The 24,507-nt window shown below is 43.7% G+C and overlaps 1 protein-coding gene across 1 annotated transcript in view; it reads left to right on the top strand.

Annotated features, from left to right (window-relative positions):
* Positions 1–22,747, top strand: part of LOC145349755 (uncharacterized) — a 108,524-nt gene extending 85,777 nt beyond the window's left edge. Inside the window, exons 19-20 of the mRNA XM_080198289.1 lie at positions 6,833–7,411; positions 21,785–22,747. Of these exons, the coding sequence (XP_080054415.1) occupies positions 6,833–7,411; positions 21,785–21,798 (593 nt within the window). The 3' untranslated portion in view covers positions 21,799–22,747. The remainder of the gene's footprint in view (positions 1–6,832; positions 7,412–21,784) is intronic.
* The last annotated feature ends 1,760 nt before the right edge of the window (positions 22,748–24,507 follow it).

Raw genomic sequence — 24,507 nt, 5'->3', positions numbered from 1 at the left:
CAGAAGGATGAGGAGGCTTTGGAGAGGGTACAGAAAAGATTTACCAGGATGTTGCCTGGTATGGAGGGCATTAGCTATGAGGAGAGATTGAAGAATCTTGTTTTTTTTCTGGAGCGACGGAGGTTGAGGGGAGACCTGATAGAAATCTACAAGATTATGAGAGGCATGGACAGAGTGGATAGTCAGAAGCTTTTTCCCAGGGTGGAAGTGTCAATTACTAGGGGGCACAGGTTTAAGGGGCGAGGGGTAAGCTTTAAAGGAGATGAACAAGACAGATTTTTATACAGAGAGTAGTGGATTCCTGGAACCTGTTGCCGGGGGAGGTAGTGGAAGTGGATACGGTAGTGACTTTTAAGGGACATCTTCACAAATACATGAATAGGATGGGAATAGAGGGATACGGTCCCCGGAGGGGTAGAGGGTTTTAGTTAAGTCAGGCAGCATGGTCGGTGCAGGCTGGAGGATCGAAGGGCCTGTTCCTGTGCTGTAATTTTCGTTGATCTTTGAAAATCAGAGCAAGTGTCATAAGTGCGAGATCTGGAGCTAAAGTAGGAATGCATCAGGACAGGTCCCAGGATGCTGGGCTCGAGCTGTGTGATTTACTACTTGTGAACATAGAACGTAGAACACTACAGCACAAACAGGCCCTTCGGCCCACGAGTTGCGCCGATCACATCAACACCTATCTATAACCCCCAATCCCATAAAACCCCATATACTCATCCAGAAGTCTTTTAAAAGACCCCAGCGAGTTCGCCTCCACCACCACTGACGGCAGCCGATTCCATTCACTCACCACCCTCTGAGTGAAAAACTTACCCCTAACATCACTTCTGTACTTTCCTCCCCGCACCTTAAATCTGTGTCCTCTCGTAGCGACCATTTCAACCCGGGGAAATAGCCTCTGAGAATCCACCCTATCTATTCCTCTCAACATTTTATAAACTTCTATCAGGTCGCCTCTCAACCTACGTCTCTCCAGGGAAAAGAGACCCAGTTCCCTCAACCTAACTTCATAAGGCATGCCTCCCAATCCAGGCAACATCCTTGTAAATCTCCTCTGTACCCTTTCAATAGCTTCTACGTCTTTCCTATAGTGAGGCGACCAGAACTGCGCACAGTACTCCAAATGAGGCCTGACAAGGGTCTTATAAAGTTGCAGCATTTCCTCCCGACTCCTAAACTCAATCCCTCGATTAATGAAGGCCAGTACACCATACGCCTTCTTGACCACCTCTTCCACCTGCGAGGCCGATTTAAGAGTCCTGTGGACCCGGACCCCAAGATCCTTCTGCTCCTCAACACTACCAAGACTCCTGCCCTTGATAGTGTACTCGCTCATCCCGTTGGTTCTGCCAAAATGGACGACTACTCATTTATCCGCGTTGAAGTCCATCTGCCACTTCTCCGCCCAGTCCTGCATCCTATTTATGTCCTGCTGCAACTTTTGCCATCCTTCCAGACCATCCACAACACCACCGACCTTCGTGTCATCAGCGAACTTACTAACCCATCCCTCCACTTCCTCATCCAGGTCATTTATGAAAATGACAAACAGCAAGGGTCCTAGAACAGATCCCTGGGGCACTCCACTGGTGACTGACCTCCATTCAGAAAAAGACCCATCCACAACCACTCTCTGCCTTCTGCAGGCAAGCCAGTTCTGAATCCACAAGGCCAAAGGCCCTCGGATCCCATGCCCTCTCACCTTCTCAAGAAGTCTTGCATGGGGGACCTTATCAAACGCTTTGCTGAAGTCCATGTACACCACGTCCACGGCACTTCCTTCGTCAATGTGTTCAGTCACATTATCGAAGAACTCAACTAGGCTCGTAAGGCACGACCTGCCCTTGACAAATCCATGCTGACTATTCCTGATCATGTCAAACCTCTCCAAATGCTCGTAAATCTTGTCCCTCAGAAGCCTCTCCATCAGCTTACCAACCACTGAGGTCAGACTCACCGGTCGGTAATTTCCTGGGCTATCTCTGTTCCCTTTCTTGAAAATAGGGACTACATCCGCAATCCTCCAATCTTCCGGAACCTCTCCCGTCTCCATTGACGATGCAAAGATCATCGCCAGGGGCTCTGCAATCACTTCCCTCGCCGCCCACAGTATCCTGGGGTATATCCCATCTGGTCCCGGCGACTTATCAATCTTGATAGAATTCAAAAGTTCTAATACATCCTCCTCCTTAATATCCACAAACTCAATCTTTTCCATCTGCTGCAAATCCGTGGCAAAATCACCCAGATCAGCTTCCACCGTGAATACTGAGGCAAAGTACTCATTAAGCACCTCTGCCATTTCTTCTGGTTCCACACAGACCTTACCCCCTTCACCTTTTATCGGTCCTATCCCTTCTCTTCTCATCCTTTTACTTTTCACATATTTATAAAAGGCCTTGGGATTCTCCTTAATCTTACCCGCCAAGGTCTTCTCATGACCCCTTCTGGCTCTCCTAATTTCCCTTTTAAGCTCCTTTCTACAGTCCTTATACTCCTCAAGATCCTTAACCTCTCTGAGTTCCCTGAACCTTTTGTACACCTTCCCTTTCCTCCTGACTAGGTTCAACACAGCCTTCGTGCACCACAGTTCCCGCGACCTACCAAAACCCCCTTGTCTCATCGGAACGTTGTCACGCAGAGCTCCAGACAAACATTCCTTGAATATCCGCCACCTTCCTTCAGTACTTTTCCCTAAGAATGCCTCCTTCCAGTTTATTTGTCCAAGTAACTTCCTGACTTCTTCGTATCTCCCCTTACTCCAGACAAACACCTTCCTAGCCTGCCTGATCCTATCTCGTTCCAATGCAATTGTGAAGGAGATAGAATTATGGTCACCATTCCCAAGATGCTCCCCTACCGAGAGATCCATCACCTGTCCTGGTTCATTCGCCAGTACCAGGTCAAGTACAGCCTCTCCCCTCGTAGGCTCATCCACATACTGAGTCAGGAAACCTTCCTGAACACACCTAACAAACTCCTCCCCATCCAAACCCCTTACCCTAGGGATATTCCAGTCGATGTTTGGGAAATTGAAGTCTCCCATCATGACAACTCTGTTATTAATACATTTCTCCAGAATCTGTTTCCCTATGTACACTTCAACTTCCCTGTCACTATTGGGTGGCCTATAGAATACACCCAGCAAAGTTCCCTCCGGTCTAATTTATAGTAGGTGAAAAAAAAACTTGACCCGAGTGCCCTCGCAACTACTTCCGGGGTCAAACCGGGGTCAAACTTAAATCAAGCAAAAAAAAACGCCCACTAAACTCACTAAAAACAAAGTTAGTTTTTAAAAGAAAGAAAAAGTCGCTGTACTCACCCACAAGCTCTCCACTCGCAAATCGCAGCCTCTTTTCAGTGCTCCCACGGAACAATGAGCAAATTAGTGGTTACAAATTAGTTGGAGATTGAGGGACTCTGACCACTTTCAATTCTGGTATAGTGTAGAGTTATCATATGATGCACACAGAGCAGTATGCACGCAGTCATTGTGCTAATGGGAAACCATGCACTTATCTCTCTTAGGACAGAATGAAATGTAGTTAGTTGTCTTAGAAGAGAGAGCCTCTGTGACTTCTCTTATACAATAGTGGACAGCACACTGAGAGATGTTGCAAAAATCTAATGAATTGCCTTCCTACACAAGCTGGATTACGGGGTACAGAGGCTGTTTCCCAGAGGATGATAGGGTGGGCTGTTCATTTGCTTAGTTAAGGACTATGGTAAATAAACCATATCAGACATGATTAAAGTGCTGGTAAACCAACTTCACAAAAGAATGTTAAGTGTAACAACGATAGTGCGCAATAGCAACCACTTGTGAATTCAGAGCTTTGTGATTTTTTTTTCCCTGTCACTTCTTCTCCAGCTGCTCCTCAAACGCCTGCAGCAGGGGTGGAGGCAGCCTGCTGACCAGTTGGCCCTGTTGCCCTGGATGACTTTGGTTTCTGTCCTCTGGAGACTTGAGGCCTGGAGGTCCCTGGCTTCCTTTGGCTGCCCTGTTCTGGGGCAGCTGCTCCCCCTGCGGTGGCAAAGGATGAGGCTGGAAGGTTCGCAGGCAAGAGAGATTCAGCATCATTGGACACTCTGAGTGTCCTGAGTGGAGGCCCAAGTGTGTCCAACTGCCACTCCTCCTCCCTTTGGGTGCCCGAGGGCCCTTGACATTTTGAGGGGAAGGAACACCTGGAGGGAATTTGAGGTACCATGTTCCTCTGTCTTGTAGCTTCTGCAAAAGCTTACCCATGGCCATAGCAATGGAGTGAAAGTCTGCTTGCATTTCCAATAAACCTGTTAGCCTAGGTTCTTCATGGAGTCTGCCAACTTCCCCATGGAGACCTTCATGCATGCACAGGTAGCATCACTTTATCAGCCAGGCACCCTCCAGAGCAGCGAGATAGAAGGATAAGACTGACAGAGTCATGTCATTAGCAGTGCTTGTTGGTGCTCTCAATGTCTGACCCCATTCCCCCGGCCCTCTCCTAGACAGCCTGTGAGCTCTCTGTGTGGAAGATCAGGGAGCCACAGTGACCTCTCCGCTTGCAGACTAGATGGACTGCATTGGGACATTGCCTTATCACAGCCACCGAGGTTCATGTCCCCTGCACCATTCGGCAAAGTGAGTTCAGGGTTCACTTACTCTGACAGAGCAGATGAAGCCATTCTCCTACTTCCTGCACTGCAGAGCCGTCCTGTGTTGCATACCTTGCACACTGACTGTCCTGGATACTTGTTCCCACGTTGGGTTCATCTCCCTGCCTGTCCTCCTCCTCCCCTCAGGCTGTGGATAGAGCACATCCCACCCAGCCTCCACTTCGTTGAGTAGGACACCCAGGGAGGCATCGCTGAATTTGGGCCCTGGAGCTCCCTGCTCCCCCTCGGGCCACCTCCTTGTTGCCTGGGAGCCTGGGATACATTGGGGACCCCAACTGCATAATTAACGAGGCTAGTTTGACACCATGTAAATTCCCAGTGGCTTTTGCACTGGGGAGACACTCCCTATCCGTGCCACTGCCATGGCCTTTAGTCGCAGAAGGCAAAATTCACAGGCACTGACCCTTGCCCAGCTCTGCTGTTGTAGATGCAGCAGCTGACAGAGTTCAGTGAAGGCATTCTTACTGAAATGCAGACATCTCACACATTTTAACTCACCGTGGTTCACACAGGAAAATTAATCTGTCCACAGCCTGGCCAGATCAGCATCTGACTGGGGAACCCTGCACCTCGTACTCTGCTTTCCAACAGTTTAAACAGCTCTGACCATGCTCATGCCAAGTATGTTCAGAAGTCAGTAAAAATCCCCTCAACCGCTGCTACACATTAATAAATAAGGTGCACCAAACATTTGTAGGATTGTAGAAACCGGCAGAATAAAATCTCAGCCAGCAACTGAGCTGAAGGTAATTGATTATTTCTTTAAATAATGGTGAAATAGAACTGCAGCAAAGTTCTCCATGAGAGGTTAAAACAATGATACTGAGCTACAAAATGGTATCTCTGGAATCAGCATGTTGATTGACGTCATTATCTGCATCGTCCCGGGGAGATTCACTGTGTGCACGTTAATGCCTACATCATCAGATACCTGCCGTGACCCTGTCTCTGCTATTATGGAGCTTTAAGACCACGTGTACTGTCCAAAATGCATGTGCTAATTTAGCTCTATTCCTGGCCCATTGTCTTTCTAATCAAATGAATGGGGAGGTCATTCTCTCTAATATTCATTTCTTAATAACTCAGGAGCTCAATATTGGATGTAACAAACACCAGGGCCAGGATTCTCCCACAAATCCCTAAGTCCCCAACGTGGAGGAAGATGGAATTTTGCTTTGATTTGATTTAATTTATTCTTGTCACATGTATTAACATACAGTGAAAAGTACTGTTTCTTGCGTGCTATACAGACAAAGCATACCGTTCATAGAGAAGGGGAGAGTGTAGAGTGTAGTGTCACAGTCATAGCTAGGGTGTAGAGAAAAATCAACTTAATATGAAGTAGATCCATTCAAAAGTCTGATAGCAGCAGGGTTTAAAACAAAGGGCAGATTTGGCAAGTTGGGCCGAAGGGCCTGTTTCCATGCTGTAAACCTCAATGACTCTGTGACTCTATAAAGAAATTAAAGCTTTGTTTATCATTAAGCAGCCAACTACTTTTATTGAAAATGTACAATTGTCCATTTTCACCATGCAACGCTCTTTGGGCTCAGTCTAAATATATAAAAGAAACATCTTTTCCCCGAAGTTTTATCCAAACAAACAGAATGTCATTGAGGTAGGGCCCTCTACATGGCATAAAAGTTTGGATTTTCAGTACCTTCAGTAACTGCCAATTGAACAATAATGGTTTAGATAGTTAGGGTTGACTTGTTCTTTACTGCATCCTTGCACTTAATCTGATGACGGAGTGGTGAGTAATGACACTGAATTTAACAACTCTTGGGATAGAGAAAGAAGTGTGTTTTCTGACTTATGATCCACATCTGATCCACGGTGAGATTTATATTTCTCATTTTGATATTCAAATCTTTTCTAGCTTCACGTCTTCCTACCTCTGTGACCTCCTCTGTGATCTGGCCCTTTATGTTTCTTGCAATTCCTTTACCCATCTATTGCTCACCTTGGCTTCAGCCGTTGAGGCTCATCCTCTGAAATTTCCTCTCCAGGTATCTTCAATTCTCTCTCTCCTTTTGATTTTTGTTTTGGTCTAACTATGCTCCAGTGAAGGATCTTGAGATGTTTTCTAGTGCTGAAGGTGCTGTGTGACTGTAATGTTTTGTTTTGGTATATAATTTCTGATTTTCTATGCTTTCTTTACATTTCCATTTAGCTTCCACAGCCGGGCAGAGAGATATTGTTTTCCTTATCGATGGCACTCTTGGAATGGGAAAAGCGTTTCCTCTAATCCGGGCATTTCTGATGACAGTGATCCAGGAGTTTGATATCGGACCTGACAAAGATCAGATTGCTGTGGTTCAATACAGTCACGACCCAAAAACTGAGTTTCAGCTTAATACTTATTCAAGCAAAGATGAAGTTTTGGCTGCAACGTCACAGCTCAGACGGAAAACAGGAAGAGTCCTCAACACTGGTGCTGCGCTGAACTACCTTATAAGAAATGTCTTTACTGCATCTGCTGGCAGCAGACATGACACTGGGGCTACCCAGATTCTAGTGCTCATCATTGCTGGAAAATCAAGGGATGATGTTGGACAGGCAGCGTTTGCTGTAAAGCGAGCTGGTATCGTGCCCATTGCTATTGGAGCCAAGAGTGCACATCCTGCAGAGTTACACCAGATAGTATATTCTCCTGATTTTCTTTTCGTACTTAAAACCTTTCACACTGTACCAACCATCCAACAACAGTTAATATCGATATTGAAATCCGTTTCTGTTGAATCACTTGAAGGTAAGGATCTTTTTAGCAACTTTTTAAAAGCGAAAGATTACATTAGATAAGCAAGAATGTTTGTTTCAAACTGACAGAAAACACACAAATATGCACAGTGCAATACAACAGAAATCATAGGGTAATATACAGGCATTTAGAGACACAAGGGCTGATTAGGGACAGTCAGCATGGCTTTGTGAGTGGAAAATCGTGTCTCACAAATTTGATTGAGTTTTTTGAAGGGGTAACCAAGAAGGTAGATGAGGGCAGTGCAGTTCATGTTGTCTACATGGACTTTAGCAAGGCCTTTGACAAGGTACCACATGGTAGGTTGTTACATAGGGTTAAATCTCACGGGATCCAGGGTGAGGTATCTAAATGGACACAAAATTGGCTTGATGACAGAAGCCAGAGGATTATTGTAGAGGATTGTTTTTCAAACTGGAGACCCTGTGACCAGCGGTGTGCCTCAGGGATCAGTGCTGGATCCACTGTTATTTGTCATTTATTTTAATGATTTGGATGAGAATATAGGAGGCATGTTTAGTAAGTTTGCAGATGACACCAAGATTAGTGGCATAGTAGACAGTGAAGAAAGTTATCTCCGATTGAAATGGGATCTTAATCAATTGGGCCAGTGGGCTGATAAAAGGCAGATGGAGTTTAATTTAAACAAATGCGGGGTGATGCATTTTGGTAGATTGTACCAGGGCAGGGCTTACTCAGTTAATGGTCGACCACTGGGGAGAGTTACAGAACAAAGAGATCTAGGAGTACATGTTCATAGCTCCTTGAAAGTGTAGTCACAGGTGGACAGAGTGGTGAAGAAGGTATTCAGCATGCTTGGTTTCATTGGTCAGAACATTGAATACAAGAGCTGGGACATTTTGTTGAAGTTGTACAAGACATTGGTAAGGCCACACTCGGGATAATATGTACAGTTCTGGTTACCCTATTATAGAAAGGATATTATTAAACTAGAAAGAGTGCAGAAAAGATTTACTAGGATGCTACCGGGACTTGGTGGTTTGAGTTATAAGGAGAGGCTGGATAGACTGGGACTTTTCTTTTTTGGAGCATAGGAGGCTGAGGGGTGATCTTATAGAGGTCTATAAAATAATGAGGGGCACACATCAGATAGATAGTCAACATATTTTCCCAAAGGTAGAGGAGTCTGAAACTAGTAGAGCATAGGTTTAAGGTGAGAGGGGAGAGATTCAACAGTATCCAGAGGGGCAGTGTCTGGAACAAGCTGCCAGAGGTTGTAGTAGAGGCAGGTACAATTTTGTCTTTTAAAAAACATTTAGACAGTTACATGGGTGAGATGGGTATAGAGGGATATGGCCAAATGCAGGCAATAGGGACTAGATTCAGGGTTTAAAAAAAGGGCGGCATTGGTACTTGGACCGAAGGGTCTGTTTCCATGCTGTAAACCTCTATGACTCTGTTTAGCACAACTGAGGATCTAATATGGTAGCTGGTGGCCATTAGGCATTCTTGGGTTACATAATAATTGCCATTAAGAAATCTAGGCCAATGTCCATTGCAAAATGTCAACAAAGTTAGAGAAGAAAAGAGCAAAGCAAAAAGCGCCACAGGACCTTGGTTAATATTCATAATTTGTTCCCAGAAATCACAACACAATGCAAAAAATAACTCTGCGAAACACTGACACAATATTATAAACAGAATTAAATTCCTGGAGACAGGTTTTTGGAATTATACATTCCCATACCAACAAATACATTAACATTTTCAAATTGAGGAAACATCAACTGTAAACTTATCCAAATGTGAGAAAGACAAGAAAACCATAAAGTTTGGGTGCAAAGCTGTGAAGCATTGTCTCATTTAGGGGAATGGATGAGTGGAGGTGGAGTTGGGTTTTACTGGAGGTTGGGAAGATGTTTTAGAGGGTTATTGGCAAGGATTTTTTTGAGGACTTTTTGGAGGGCTATTCAGACTCTTTGCAACTTTATTTTAACAGTTCTTAACTTTTTGGACTTTTGAATTTCCCAGTGACACCTGCATTCCTGCTTTTTTTTCCTCTTTTCTTCCTATAGCAGTTGACTCCATTTTTAATACTGCTGTTTGCTCTTTGGCAGTGTCTTCTCCATCAAAGATGGCTGTTGCCTCTTCAAACTTTTTCAAAACATCATCAAGTGACATTGAGCTAAATGTCTTGGTTGGTTGTTCTTGCTTACCATTATCCCCCTCTCTACAGCCCTCTATTGTTCCAAGTCTTTCAGATCCTCAGTAGACAACACGTGCATGGGAGGCAAGTAAATCTGCAACACCCCCGGTGTTTAGCTCATCCAATGCCGTTTGCTTGTCTATTTCTACAATCATCTCTTGGATTTTATCAAAGGTTTCACATAGGCTTGGCTCTAACACAATCTGGCTTCAACTTCTTCCACACACTATATTGGATGAAGTAACCACACTCCATTCCATGGAGATATTATCAATGCCCTTACCAATGATATAATTCTTCTAAAATTCCTTTATGGAGAAACATTATGTTCAGTTTTTTTGATAACCTGCCCAAAAATTATTCTGTAGTAATGGCTCTAGAAAGTTGCAGTGACCTCTTGGTCCATAGATAAGAAATGGAGATGGTGTTAGATGATTGGAATATCACCTTGATGTTGTCTCTGAGGTCATAAAGACTCGTAGAGTGACCAGGAGTATTAACCATAATGTTTTTTTTGGCAAGATTATTTGCTGAACAATAAGCCTCGACAACTACACAAAAGAAGGATGTACACCAAACCTCAAAAATTGCTTAGGATGCCTACACCTTCCCACTTGCTTTCCGCACAACAGCTAGCTTGTTTTTGGAATAACTCTGGGTTTTTGAGAATTGTACACAAAGATCAGCCTTATTTTGAAATCGCTTGCTGCATTTCCACTAAGCAGCAATGGCAGATAATCCTTTGCTGCTTCATTAAGCACCCATCTCTCCCGGCATACAATGTGCTGTGCCCAGGGTGTACGTCACTTCTAGACTGAACACCATCTATTGTGGCTGGGGAGGATGATTCATGAGTGGCAGTCCCTTACTCAGCAGGCACAGATGAATAGCATTGGGCTAAGGTCAATCAATACTTCTTTTCCTTTAGTGGGCTCTTTCTCTGTCACCTTGTCCATGCAGGCACTCCATTCAAAAACAAAGACATCCTTTTTTAGCCATTATACTTCAACTATAAGTATATAGTTACTTATAGTAACTAATATATAGTTACTATATAGTATATAGAGCCATTCTGTCAGGTTGACTTCAAGTAGCTGATTGTCCATATTTTTTTTTAAAAGCTCATACATAACTGGGTGACTATATACCTATGTCCTGAAACTAAATTGGGATTATCACCATATGCATGCAATGTACCAGCTATTTCGAAACGGTCCTCGGAAGCGCTCATTTCACATATTATGATGCAGCCTCCCCCAAACACATTTGTAACATCTCTAAACCAAAAAATGCAATGAGTTTTAAATGCTGCGAAGGGTATGATGTACTCTTTGAAGAAAGTTTAGAACTCAACTGTGTCAAATGAGAAAACATTTGTAATGTATCAAACATCCATAAAGACATCTGTGTAACATCTTTACCACATATTAACTCAACTACTTTCAAGATTAAACAAACAACTTATTCTAAAAGTTTTTCATAGATGCTGATGCAAGACAGTTACACTGATGATTTGTCTATACCCAACCTTGTGCTTAAAACTACAAAACTTTGGCAGTATAACTGTAATCTGATTCAAAACTAAACTTGTTTCCAAGAGGGAGCTAGATTGACATTTCATTGAAATTGTAGGTGATAAAATCTGGAATGATGTGGAGATGCAGGTGTTGGACTGGAGTGGACAAGTTGAGAGGTCACACAACCCTTGGTTATAGTCCAACAGGTTTATCTGAAATCACAAGCTTTCGAAGCGCTTCTCCTTTGTCAGGTTCAGACATTTGACCTGACAAAGGATCAGCGCTCCAAAAGCTTGTGATTTTAAATAAGCCTGTTGGAGTATGATCTGGTGTTGCAAAAGCTGGACTAGCACCAGGGCATTATAACTAGTCAGTTGGACAACACACATATCGCCAAGCATACACATCCAGACATTCATACAGACATATCCAATAAGACATATATACATGCATCCACTCCACACATCCACAGATCTGCGTATGCATACACATACAGATCCACACACACACACACACACACACTTACACACACACATATCTAAACACACATACATACATACCCACACACAAATATACAGACATCCACACACACATACACACATCCACATTCTTCTGCACACACATGTACACACACACAAACTCACATATCTAATCACATTTACATACACACCCACATATAACTATACAGATATATACACATTCACGCACAGACACATACACATACTTCTACACACACATATACACACACGTCTGCATATGCACCTCCCTACACACAGATCCATACACACACAGTTACGATAATACTAGATGACTATAGGTTGTGTTTTCCTTTGAGGGAGAGAGCTGATTGGTGGTGATTTAACATTAAGGATCACTACACTTCAGGCGAGCGGCAGGGTTGAGAAGGTGGGGCTTCACGAATAACCTCAGCCGGAAGTTGGCTGGATGGTTTTGTGATGCAGAGCGACAAAACACATATACACATCAACACTGCATATACATACATATACAATATACACACACAACCCCCCACACATTCACACACAAATACAGACACATACATATCCACACACATATACATACATACACAACTATACACAAATATCCACACACATGAATACCCACACAGTCACACACACATTAACTACGCATCCATACAGACACATAAACACACTTCTACATACATATCCACACACACACACACACGTCCACACACACAAATCCACACATATACACATCCCACACACAAATATACCCATGCATATACACATATACCCACATATCCACCCACACACATGGTTCCTTTCTCTCTGCACTGACATTAATATGAAGACTAGAATAACTCTGACCTCCCAATTCCATAAAAGGAGTACTAATCTGAGATAGTAATAGCTCAAGACAAAGAACAACACAAACCCTCCCAATAGATACCTTTTAATGAAAAGAAAGGTTTTTAATTTCTACTGAGCTCAGTAAATTACAGTATCTGCTGTAACAGATATTTGGTTATGTAATGGGGTCCTCTTAGCGACCAACAGGTTTCTCATTGTTCATTAACTATTGATCACATGGAAGAAACCCATAGATAACCCTAATTTTCTTTATTAGGTATCAATGTTTTCACAAGCAATACTCTGAGAAACAAACTGCAATTCAAAAACAAAAAAGAAAACATTCAAAGTCTGACATTCAGTATTTGGTTCCAAGACTCTATGTTCCATGAGAGATAACTCCAGATAGACAACAAATTACTGATTTAAATCCATTGTATGAGTTGTTGTTCTGGCAGTAGTCACCCAGTCTGTAGTCTTTGTTTTTTTAATAAAGTGCCAAATCTACAGAGGATATGATAGACACTGTTGGGTCATTGCATGTTTATCATGGCCACTTCTAGAATTGTCAAAGGCAAAACTGAGTCAATAAAGAAAAAGCTGTAGAGAGCAAGAAATTGTTTCCAGCACCCAAACATCAGACTGATATTATACGATGCATTTATTGAATATCAGACAATCTTTGTACATTGGTATTTAATAACCTTACCATAGTTCATAATATTTCCAATACTTAATATATTCTGTGACATTTCAGCTATGGTTCAGTAATTCATTAGGCTACAAACTTGATTATTGAATTACTCGGGAAGTAGCATTCTACTCATTTAGAGGAGCTGAAGCCTCCTAACATTTTCCTTTAGTTTTGGATCTCCTGTACTCTTTGGCTCAGCTGTTTGAGACAGTCTCGGAAAACACAAGTCTGGCCCTTTTGCAGAGTCTGAAACTCTAGCCCTCCACAAATGCCATTCCTGTCTGATCTTTATCTCTGAGAGACATACGCAAGGAAAGCCTGGGTTTTGCGAGCCACGTTGCAGTGTGGACAGAATGTGGACGTGGAGACTGGCTAGTTAGAAGGTCTGCCACATGTTATGTGTTTTGGGGCACAGCCCTTTTAAGGGAATGGGTCATGTGACCCAGGGTGTGGAGTGAGCTGGCGAGGAGCAGCCCTGAGGGAACTGTTATCATTTGGAATGTGGAGCAAGTAAACTGAGTAAAGATCTATGTTCCCTATACCTGGCAGTGGATTAATTCTTCAGGGGATTCCTCGATAGTAAGGAATTTAACGCTATACTTTTCAGGGACAACAGCCCAACCCCAAACACAATTCTTATGTTGTTTAAACCTTTCCTTCAGCCTTTTATCCAAGCAACGCTCCTCAATGTCCCCTCATATTCCCCATGCTCCTTCCGTGTGCCCACCTGGCCCTATGCCCACATTTATTCTCCGTAGCCACACACCCAGTACCCACTATGGGAAGACTCAGAATTGCTTTGAAGTTGATATGAAAAAGAAACTCCCATAAATACAGTAGGGCACTTTATACCAAAAAGGACTCTCATTCATAAAAAAAATTCAGAGAAGTGTAAATCCTCTCAAGTAGTCAGTCTGGTCTAAAACAGATACAAGACTGATCCACTTAACCACATCAGACACAGATAATGCTTTAATAACATCTTAAAAATGTCAGGAACTTATGAACACAGCTCTTGGCTGAGGTAAATTTTTGAAACGCAGTCAAATATTGATAATAGGCTTAGCTGTAAGAGCGAACCTTGGGATATCTACATCATGGAGTCTCCTGAAAGTGAAAAAGTTTATCAAATGTAGAAGCTGCTTCATTTCCATTTCAAAGCAATTTGCTTGTCAATCAATGGAGCAGAACAGGTGCTTAACTTTCCTCTAACTTTCAACAGCAGGGCATTTTTTTTTCCAAAGAAGAGATTTCTTCTTGTTTAAATCACGGTTCAAAACATGACAGAAGTGTTCCCAGCACATTGTTCCATACTTTTAACTATACAATGCTACTTTCTCCATGGGTAAAGTACTCCAATGCATTTCAACATTTAAACAATGCAGATCAATGTAATGGTCAACTTAATTTTTCTGGCTAAATTATCCTATGATAAATCATTGCAGTTAAAACACATTTGCATTACAATACAGCATCTTGAAGTTGCAAAAACATTTAACACACCTGTCAGAATGTTCCCAGCTCCTCACAGGCTTCCCCCATTGGTCATGAACTCTCCATTGAGGTAGGCTTTTTTTTTATAACTTATAAAACTTACACCAGCACTTGTAAACATTGCAGGTGGTGGGAAGGATGTTTATTTAAATGTGCCATGTGACTGACAATGGTGACCCTGACCTCATAAGTGGTGCATGCAGCACTGCAACCCAAGGATTTCCTGGCCTATAAAATGACCACCCAAAATAAAAAAGTGTAGGGTTGGGAAGTGAGGGGAAATCCACTTTTGCAGTAAAAGGAAAATCAACATTTCAGCTTTCCTCATCCCATTCCCACTTCCATTAGGAATTGGAAATCTGGCTCTTTATGTTGAATGATTTTTATACTGCTTGAGAAACATAACTCATTATATAATTCATGCAATCTCACATATCATGACCTACTTAGAACAGTTAATCTTTTGTAAACTGGGAAACTTTATTGTGTCTAAGGAGTTCATCAAATCTTAGTGGCACAGATAAACAACATGTTCACCTCTTGCCCAATTTAAAGAAGTATTGGTCAAGGACTTAATGCATGTAATCCCAAACATTTGAGCAGATTTGTCAGTTAGTTTGTCTATGCCAAAGATCTATCCCACAAGTATGCAAGTTGAAATAAAAAGTCTGTCCTGTGTTGAGTAAAAACTCCATCAGTATCCAATGCAGATTTATCTAAAAATTGTTAGCTTTTCAATTGACCACACAAAGTTAAGAATGCATTTTCTGAAAAGATGTGACAAAGATAGATGTGGTTCTGTGAACTGTGATATTTCCACTGATACTTTTGGAGGAATCCACAGTCAGAAGCATTTCCATTGTGCTGCAAAGTTTTAGAATATTTGAGAGAGAGCATTGTATTTGAAAGAGAAAATCTTGGGATCACATATGTGACACAGATTGTTGCATCTGCTTTTTGCTGAAATGTATGAGAAATTCATAAAAGAATCAAAGAACAAAGAAAATTACAGCACAGGATTAATTACAGCATTCTTTAGCCTTCCAAGCCTGTAGCGACCATGCTGCCCAACTTAACTAAAACCTCCTGCCCTTCCGGGAACCATATCCCTCTATTCCCATCCTATTCATGTATTTGTCAAGAAACCCCTTAAATGTCACTACCATATCCGCTTCCACTACCTCCCCTGGAAACGAGTTCTAGGCACCCATTACTCTCTGTGTAAAAATATCTGCCTTGTATATCTCCTTAAACATTACCCCTCACACCTTAAACCTGTGCCCCCTAATGTCCCCTCTTCCACCCTGGGAAAAAGCTTCTGACTATCTGTCCATGCCTCTCATAATCTTTTAGACTTCTATCAGGTCCCCCCCCACCCCACCCCCCCCACCCCCCCAATCTCCATTGCTCCAGTGAGAATAAACCAAGTCTCTTCAACCTCTCCTCATACCAGGCAATATCCTGGTAAATCTTTTCTGTACCCTCTCCAAAGTCTCCACATCCTTCTGGTAGTGTGGCAACTAGAATTGAACACTATATTCCAAGTGCGGCCTAACTATGGTTCTATAAAGCTGCAACATGACTTGCCAGTTTTTAAACTCAATACCCCGGCCGATGAAAGCATGCCGTATGCCTTCTTGACTACCTTCTCCACCTGCATTGCCACTTTCCTTGACCTGTATACCTGTACACCCAGATCCCTCTGCCTATCAATATTCTTAAGGGTTCTGCCATTTACTATATATTTCCTCTCTGTATTTGACCTTCCAAAATGCATTACCTCACATTTGTCTGGATTAAACTCCATCTGCCATCTCTCTGCCCAAGTCTCCAACTGATCTATATCCTGCTGTATCCTCTGATGATCCTCATTGCTATCCGTAACTCCACAAACCTTTGTGTCATCTGCAAACTTACTAATCAATTCAGTTACGCTTTCCTCCAAATCATTTATATGTATTACAAACTGCAAAAGGTGCCAGCACCCTGCAATCATTAAAATTTACAGAATAGAAGGTGGCCATTTGGCTCACTGTGTCTGTGCAGCTGACAAATAGCTCTAATCCCACTTACTAGTTCTTGATCCATCCTTTATCAGTTATTACAGTATATCCATGTAGCTTTTAAATATTCTTAGGGTTTCTAACTCTATTGCTCTTACAGGCACCCTCTGGGTGAAGAAACATCCCCACAAATTGCCTCTAAATTTCTATATTTGACTCGGAGTCTGAGGTTTCCTGCTTATGGACCCCTCAACTTTTCTGTCCATTCTATCCTGACCATCCCACTCACATTTTTTTCACATCAATTAAACCTCAATTTAGCCTCTCCTGTTCCTAAGGAAACAAACCCAACCTATCCTATCCAACTTTTCCTCGTAAAAATTCCTGCCAACCTGGGAACATCCTCGTAAACCTCCTCTGAACCCTCTTTCCCATAGCGAAAACGCCAACACTATGTGCAGTATTTCAACTGTATCCCAACTAATGTTTTTTATAGTTCCAGCATAACCTCCCAGCTCTTAGATTCTATGGGCGGAATTGTTCCTTCCCACCCGTCATGTGAATAAGAGAGGGCAGGACAAAAGAGTCAGTGGACTACGCAAAGGTGTGTTTACCTCGGGTGGGAATTCCTGGCCTTAGGGTGGAATTTTCGGCTGCGTTTGCCCCATGGTCTTTATTAATAAATGCCAATATCCTGTGTGTCTTTCTGATCACTCTTATTGACCTTATGTGCTTGACACGTAAAACATCTTTAGGAGTAAAATATAAATGTTCTTGCATCTGTTCCTTATGGGGTGAACATTGGTTAAAAACAGGGATGCCATTGCCAGCAGTAATAAGAACCAGGGTTTTCACACTGCCAGGATTTACCTTCCATCAGCCTAGAGTTGGCAGGGAACACATCCCCACCGACTCTGCCTGTCCCCTGTCAGCCCACGCACTGAATACCATTAATTGGCAGGAGCCAGGACTTCTGCTCCCCTGGCCAACTTACTGAGCTGCCAGCCAGTCTGATTGACCAGTGCTCTCCAGTCTGTACAGCGTCAGAAGCTGCCGTGAACAAAACTGGGATTGCAAGCAACCCCCAAGGACTAAATGCCTCAAGTGGGGAAAGGGAGGGAGGGCAGGCTAGACAAGGCTCTGCCAGAGTAAAACTGCAGGCAGAAACCCAGCAGGAAGCCCAGCCAAGGAATTTCACACTTTCTCCTGGTCTACAACCCTGCCAGCGAAGGAGCATAAAATCCTGCCCCTGGCCTTTGTGCTGCCTATCATAGTTTCGTACTTCTGAATTAACAATTTTCCTTTTAACCTCCTCCCCATGGAAGTACTGCACTGGAATGAGTCTCACAGGGTTTAATTAAAGCCAGAGAAAGGGCTTCAGGGACTGAAGTGAAGATTTATTTCTTGGAAGGGGGCAGGGAAGCAGATGCGAGTTTGTATTGCCAACTTCAAAGCCAGAAGCTATAATCAATTCAGAACATGAACTAAAATAACCCATGAGTTTAACACGCACATACATGGAGAAAAGACAAGAAAAAAAAGACTGGAATTTTGTTAGAAATTTTTAGGAACTGGATAAGCCCCTTTGATCCATTAACTGTGTATACCTCACCCACTTCTGCCTACATTTAACTGCCTCAAACTCCTTAGGGAAATATTTTAAAGGTGTGTCAAGTCTTATTTCTGGGGCCAGAAAGTGGAAGCCTTACCCTGCTCCAGTGGACGGTGGGACCCTGGGTGGCATTTTGCCAGCAGTAGCCAGTTAACAGGCTGCCACCAAGGCTGCCATCCAATTGAGGACAGCAGCCTGCCCTTCATAAGAACATAAGAAATAGGAGCAGGAGTCGGCCATCTCGCCCTTCGAGCCTGCCCCGCCATTCAATAAGATCACGGCTGATCTGAAGTGGATCAGTTCCACTTTCCCGCCCTCTCCCCATAACCCTTAATTCCCTTGTCTATCAGAGCAATCCACTGTCTACTGGGCTCAACTGTACCACTGTGAGCAGTGGCCAGTGCTTTGCCAGCATCATCAATGCAAGTAGTTCGTGGAAGATATGGGGCGGGGGGGGGGGGGGGGGGGGGGGGGGGGGGGGAGGTTGGGGGGGACGATGGAGTGATTTTCTCAAATTGGGACTGAGTGCCCAAAGCCAGTGCGAAACCAGAAGTGTTTGCCACTGGTGTTAGCAATGTCTGTATTGGGGATTCTCCCATTCAGTGGTGCAAATCCCACTGGGGTGGTGGGTGAATAGCAAGGGGCCACTAATGACATTTAAATGGGTGTATTTAAATCTTCAAGGCTCCCCACCCACTCTGGCCAGGAAGTTAAGTGATGCCAGCAGCACGGCCGAGGAGTGTTGCAGTGAGTACGGCGACGGGCACAGAACCCGCTTTCTCGCTGACTCCCAATTCTTCAGGCCATCGCAAATTGTGATCGCGGTTCGAGGGCCTGGAGACTCCCCCCCACGTGAGCTTTTCTGGGGAGCGTTGGGGACGGGAGGCTGGCCTGAATGGGGGGAGTTGGGATGGGGGGGTGAAGGGGGTGTGCAGTTATTCCAGGGGTAGCGGGTTTAGGCAGCAGGGTACAGCTGATGCCTTTGTGAGACATGAACTGCCCATCAAGGAGGCTCCTCACTGGAAAGATGTCTGGGGGCTGTGAAGGTTCACGTGCTGTTCCCCCCAATGCAATGGGACTTTTCCAATCGAGGAATAATGCCCAGAGCGAAGGAATGTGACCTTTAATTAGGCCCTTAAGTGGCTGAATTGGCAATATGGGAAAGCACCACATTTCTTCTGATGCTTACCCCTGCCTTATTTCCAAACCCCCTCCCATCCAGCCCCCGTGTCCAAAGAGCTGGAAAAATTCAGCTTCATTGATTTGGCCAAATCAGCCACGTTTCCTGATAACCTGGATACCAGTGTGCTGCCACCTCTGCTGGACCTGTCCTGCTGGTGAGGCAGGACGTACCAAGGCATGGTGATGAGTATGACTGACCGTGTATGTCTGAGTGAACGTGAATGAGTATCTCTGTGGGGATGACTCAGTTTGTGGCTGGAATTTTACAGCCCCCGCCCACCACCCCCCCCCCCCCCCCCCACCGCCACAGGAATTGGAGCGGGCGAGGGGCAGACAATAGAAAGGTCCATTGACCTTGGTTGGGTTTTAGGATGAGCGAGCCTGTAAAATCCCACCCGCTGTGTTTGAATGAGTGCAGACTGAGTATCTGTGTGGGAAGAATGAGTTAGGGGTGTGGGCAAAAGACTGAATGGGCCAGAGTGAGGACAAGAGACTAAGTGAGCGCAGGAGTGAGTGTGACACACAGTGGCCAGGATTCTTCAAAAAAAAACTAAGTGCCCAGCAGATGGGAAAATAGGAGGTTGTCCTAGTCCACTTTTGGACCTGAACTAATCTCTGGCACTCTGTGCATCATGGAGAGCCTCAGAGGGATTCACATGGAAAGTAGTGGCGGGGTCTCAACCCACTGGAGAGGCTGGAATCAGTGAGCTCAGCGGGTTATAGCACATGTGCTGATCTTCCAGTGGAGAGATCAGTGTGTATGCACTGGCCCTCTCAATTGCCAGCCTCACGATCACTGGCTTCTCCTCCCAATCACTGACCTACCTGGACCACCTCCCCCAGTCACCCCCTCACTCCCCCCCACCACTGACCACCCTCTCCAGCAGACTCCGCTCCCCCCAGTATGCCTCCCTAGGCACTGGGCAGTGCCATGGTGCCAGGCTGGCACTGCCCAAGAGACAACTCCTTTGCCCCCAACCTCCCGGGGGTGCCTCACTGGCCTTTGTCCCCACCAGTGCAGTGAGTATGTCTGTTCCCCATTGACAGGACCATCTCCTGGCAGAGGGTGCAGGGGGAGAGTGGGGGGGAAGTTGCGGTGAGATGCCTTGCGGTGGGCCTGGAAACTATTGTCTCATATTGTAATCACCTTCATGCCGACTTCCAGCCAGATGTTGATCGTGAGTCCATTAAAGGGTGTGTGTGTGTGTGTGTGTGTGTGTGTGTGTGTGTGTGTGTGTGTGTGTGTGTGTGTGTGTGTGTGTGTGTGTGTGTGTGTGTGTGTCACTGTCACCACCATACACAAACAGATATATACCCACTCACAGTCAGCCAGCTATATACACTGATACTCTCACAGTCTGCTCATTTTTATTACTTACTGTTTTTTAATTCACCCAATTTATTATTGTGCCGAACTTTATCATTCCAAAATTTGCTGACCGGCTCCTTGAGTGAGAAAAACATGCAAATTATCCCCCCCCCCCCCACCCCCCCCGAGAAAAAGATTGGAAAAGCCTGACCTAAAGTGCATTGAATTCAATACTCCAGCTCTGGCTAAATCTATAGTTTAAGACATTCATCATAATTCCTTTGCTTTTGGTTACTTAACTTCTGTTTATAAAGTCTGGGATCCCACCGTTGTTTTAATTCTTTCTCAGCATATTGTCCCTGCATGTTTTTCTTACTTAAGTGTATCACTTCTGACTTCTCTGTGTTAAATTCCATTTGTTACCTGCCAATTCCACCAGTCTGAGTTCTCCCGAGGTCTATCACTCCCCTCCTCACAGTTCACCATCGCTCCACATTCTGAAATCATGTCCTGTTTACCAAAGTCCAAGTCATTAACATATATCACAAAAGCCAGTTGTCCTCATACAGGAGCCTGGACAGGAATATTGTGGAGCTTAATCCAGCCTGACAAACAGCTGTTCCGAAGGACCGGTTTTGGATGGTAGTCACAGGGAGATATAAAATATCAAATAAACATTGAGCCATAATGCATAAAATATGTACGTAGGGAGAAGGTTCTCTTTGTTATTTGTTGAAAAGTCACAACTTTGAGTACAACAATGCATTTGTGTGTTTGCTATTGATTAAAAATTGATTGCCCAAGATCGATGTGAATTGTTACTTTTCACTCAGTGTATATCACAATCTGTACTATGCCATTATGATGCTAGTGGGTCTGGAGACTACTGTCCCATATTGTAATGTAATACAATATGCGACAGTAATATTGTATATTGCTGTAATATTGTGTGTGAATGTAATATTGTGTGTGAATGTAATATTGTGTGTGAATTAACATCCGTTAGAAAAGGTAGGGACGGCGATTTAAGTATCTAATCTTTTCTTTGCCCACAGATCAGCCTCAATGAATAACATAACAGACTGCTGTGTCTGTGGAGTTTTATGTTGAACCATTCAAGTTCCTCTCCGTACATTTAACTTCAGAATGATAAAGAAGAAGAACATTTGGGAGTTGCGCATTTCACGATCAAAACAACATGAAACCAAACTATCTTTGGAAGCCAATATTTTGATAATTTACTGAGTAACTTAGTGTTTTCAACTAGCAATGCAAGATTGTATCTATATATCTGGCTTATTTTATAAAATTATTTACAAATTATAGTCCACAGAAATATCTGGGAAAAATATGGACACAATGTAAGGAACTAGGCAGTACTATTCACCCAGCTTCATTGCATTACTCCCCACAGCAAAACGTTTTTAGAGTTTGAGAGATTGTGGTCGAGAAAGGTATGAGTGGATATTATGTCAAAAATGAATGATTTTCTGTTACACTCATTTTCTTTGAGGTCGTGTATAAATGCCAAAGCTCCTCAGTATGTTTGGTATTTTCAAATCCAATTTTCTCAACTGCCCATCTGCTCAATAAATGATCAGAATTTCTGTTTCTATCCCAATATCTCTTTCTCACCATTGAGCTCTAACAACAATGGAAACTAGTTCTCCCAAACACATCTGGGTTGAAATCCCCTATATGCCATCAGGGTCATCTAAAGTAATAAATAAAACTTGATGCTAAAACAAAACAGTTCGATCACTTATTAAAGGAAGGTGTTGTATCATTTACACATTCTAGTGAAACAATTTACGTACTGCTGGGTTTTCAGTGGGGGAGGGAATTGCCAATATGGCAGTGTGAATATATCCAATAATCACCCAGAAACCTGCCACTGTTAAAAATGGTGGTTTTGTATCAGACAAAACAAGGTTAAATCATCTGTCAGAGCAGCAGGAAAGAGAGGATATTACACATGCATAAAACATTTATATAACACAGAAGCAAAATACTGCAGGTGCAAGGAATCAAATAAAAACAGAAGATGTTATAAATTCTCTGTGTGTTTAGCAGCACAAGTGAACATTTTATCTAAAGGTCTGGAGCAGGGTGATTGATATGAACCATTTCTCTCCACAGACTTGCAGAACACTTCCAACATTTTATGCATTTACGTAACGCCTGTAGTGTAGCAACACATTTCAATGTGCTCCAGAGTCACAGAATTGTTATGACACTGAGGGAGGCCATTAGGCCCATTGTGTCTGCATCAGCTCTTCATGTCTTAGTGCCGTCCCCCGCCTTTTCCCTGTATCCTGGCACATTGTTTCTATTTGAATGATCGTCTAATGCCTTCTTGAAAGCCTCGATTGAACCTGCCTCCACCACACTTCCAGGTAGTGCATTTCACACCCAAACCATTCGTTGTGTGAAACAGATTTTTCTCACATCATGTTCACTTCTTTTGCAAATCATTAAATTGTTCCTTCTCATTCCTGGTCCTTCACTGAGCTAGAAAGGTTCTCTCTATCGGCTCTGTCCAGCCCCCTCATGTTCTTGAGCAGCCGGGATTCTTTGGGCTGCTAGCTCCAGACGGGAATAGCATTGGCCTGGAGAATTAGGCATCAGGCAAAATCCATCCTGATGCCTCTGGCCCGCCACGCCCACCCTGATCACCTTCCAGGCAAGAACCGAAAATAATTATTCAAATTGCCTCATTTAAATGTGATTAGTGGGCTTGGAGCCTGTTTCAATTCCCTCCCACTATTCACCTGCCTCCCCAGCGGGATCTGCACTGGGCAGGCTTTGGTACAGGTTATGGCAATTGTGGACCTGGTGCGTTGGACAGGGATTGGGGTCAACAAGGTAAGTGCAGCACTCATGCCCTCTGCCGCTGGCAGGCTGCAGAGGGGTTTGGGTGGGCTTGGTCTGGGGGCAATCACTGTCTCCAGGGATGGGGGTCTTATGGCTGATCTGCCCCTTCTAGCCTAGGAAAAGATGTTGCTCATTTGCAGGTGACCATAAGCAGCTGCAAATAACCTCAAAGCAGCTAAGTTCAGCATTTCTCTATTAACTAATATAATACATATGTAATAACAGTCTGACAATTAATGTACAAGTCTACTCTCTTCAGACCATAAGAAATAGGAGCAGGAGTAGGTCGTTCAGTCTCTGCTGCGTCACTGAATAGGATCATAGCTGACCCAACAATGTTCCTCACTTCCACTTTCCTGCCCTTTCCCTATAACCTTTGATCCCCTTACTGATCAAAAATCTATCTGTCTCAGCTTTAAATATTCACAAGGACTCTCCTCCACAGCTGTCCACGGCAAGGAGTTCCAAAGCCTCGCGATCCTCTGAGAGGAGAAATTCCTCCTCGTATTAAATTGGAATCCTTTTATTCTCAGACTCTGGTCCGAGATTCTACAGATGAGGGGAAACATTCTCTCAGCATTAAACCATCGAACACGTTAAGAATTCTGTGGCCACGATTTTGCAAGCACATTGCACCCATTTTTCGTGAGTTAAGATCCTAAAACCGGGAGTGAGATGTCTTATCGGGAATGGTGTCTGTTTTTGGGCCCATTCCTATCGTAATGGCCAAAAAAAAACAAATAACTCACCCAAAACAGGCAAGGCTTCAATTAGCAGTTTTTTTGTGTGTTAATGGGAATCTCATGAACTGGTTTCACTCACAATCAGCTCACCGGAACCACCTTGTTTGGGGCAACTGCAACCGGTGAGTAAAACACCTGCTCGATAACACTCAGCAGGAGGA

The sequence above is a fragment of the Carcharhinus amblyrhynchos genome, chromosome 11 (assembly GCF_965287045.1).
Source record: "Carcharhinus amblyrhynchos chromosome 11, sCarAmb.v2.hapA, whole genome shotgun sequence".
Lineage (NCBI taxonomy): Eukaryota > Metazoa > Chordata > Chondrichthyes > Carcharhiniformes > Carcharhinidae > Carcharhinus > Carcharhinus amblyrhynchos.
The sequence above is the reverse complement of the archived record's forward strand: the minus strand, read 5'-3'. Positions and strand labels throughout refer to the sequence as shown.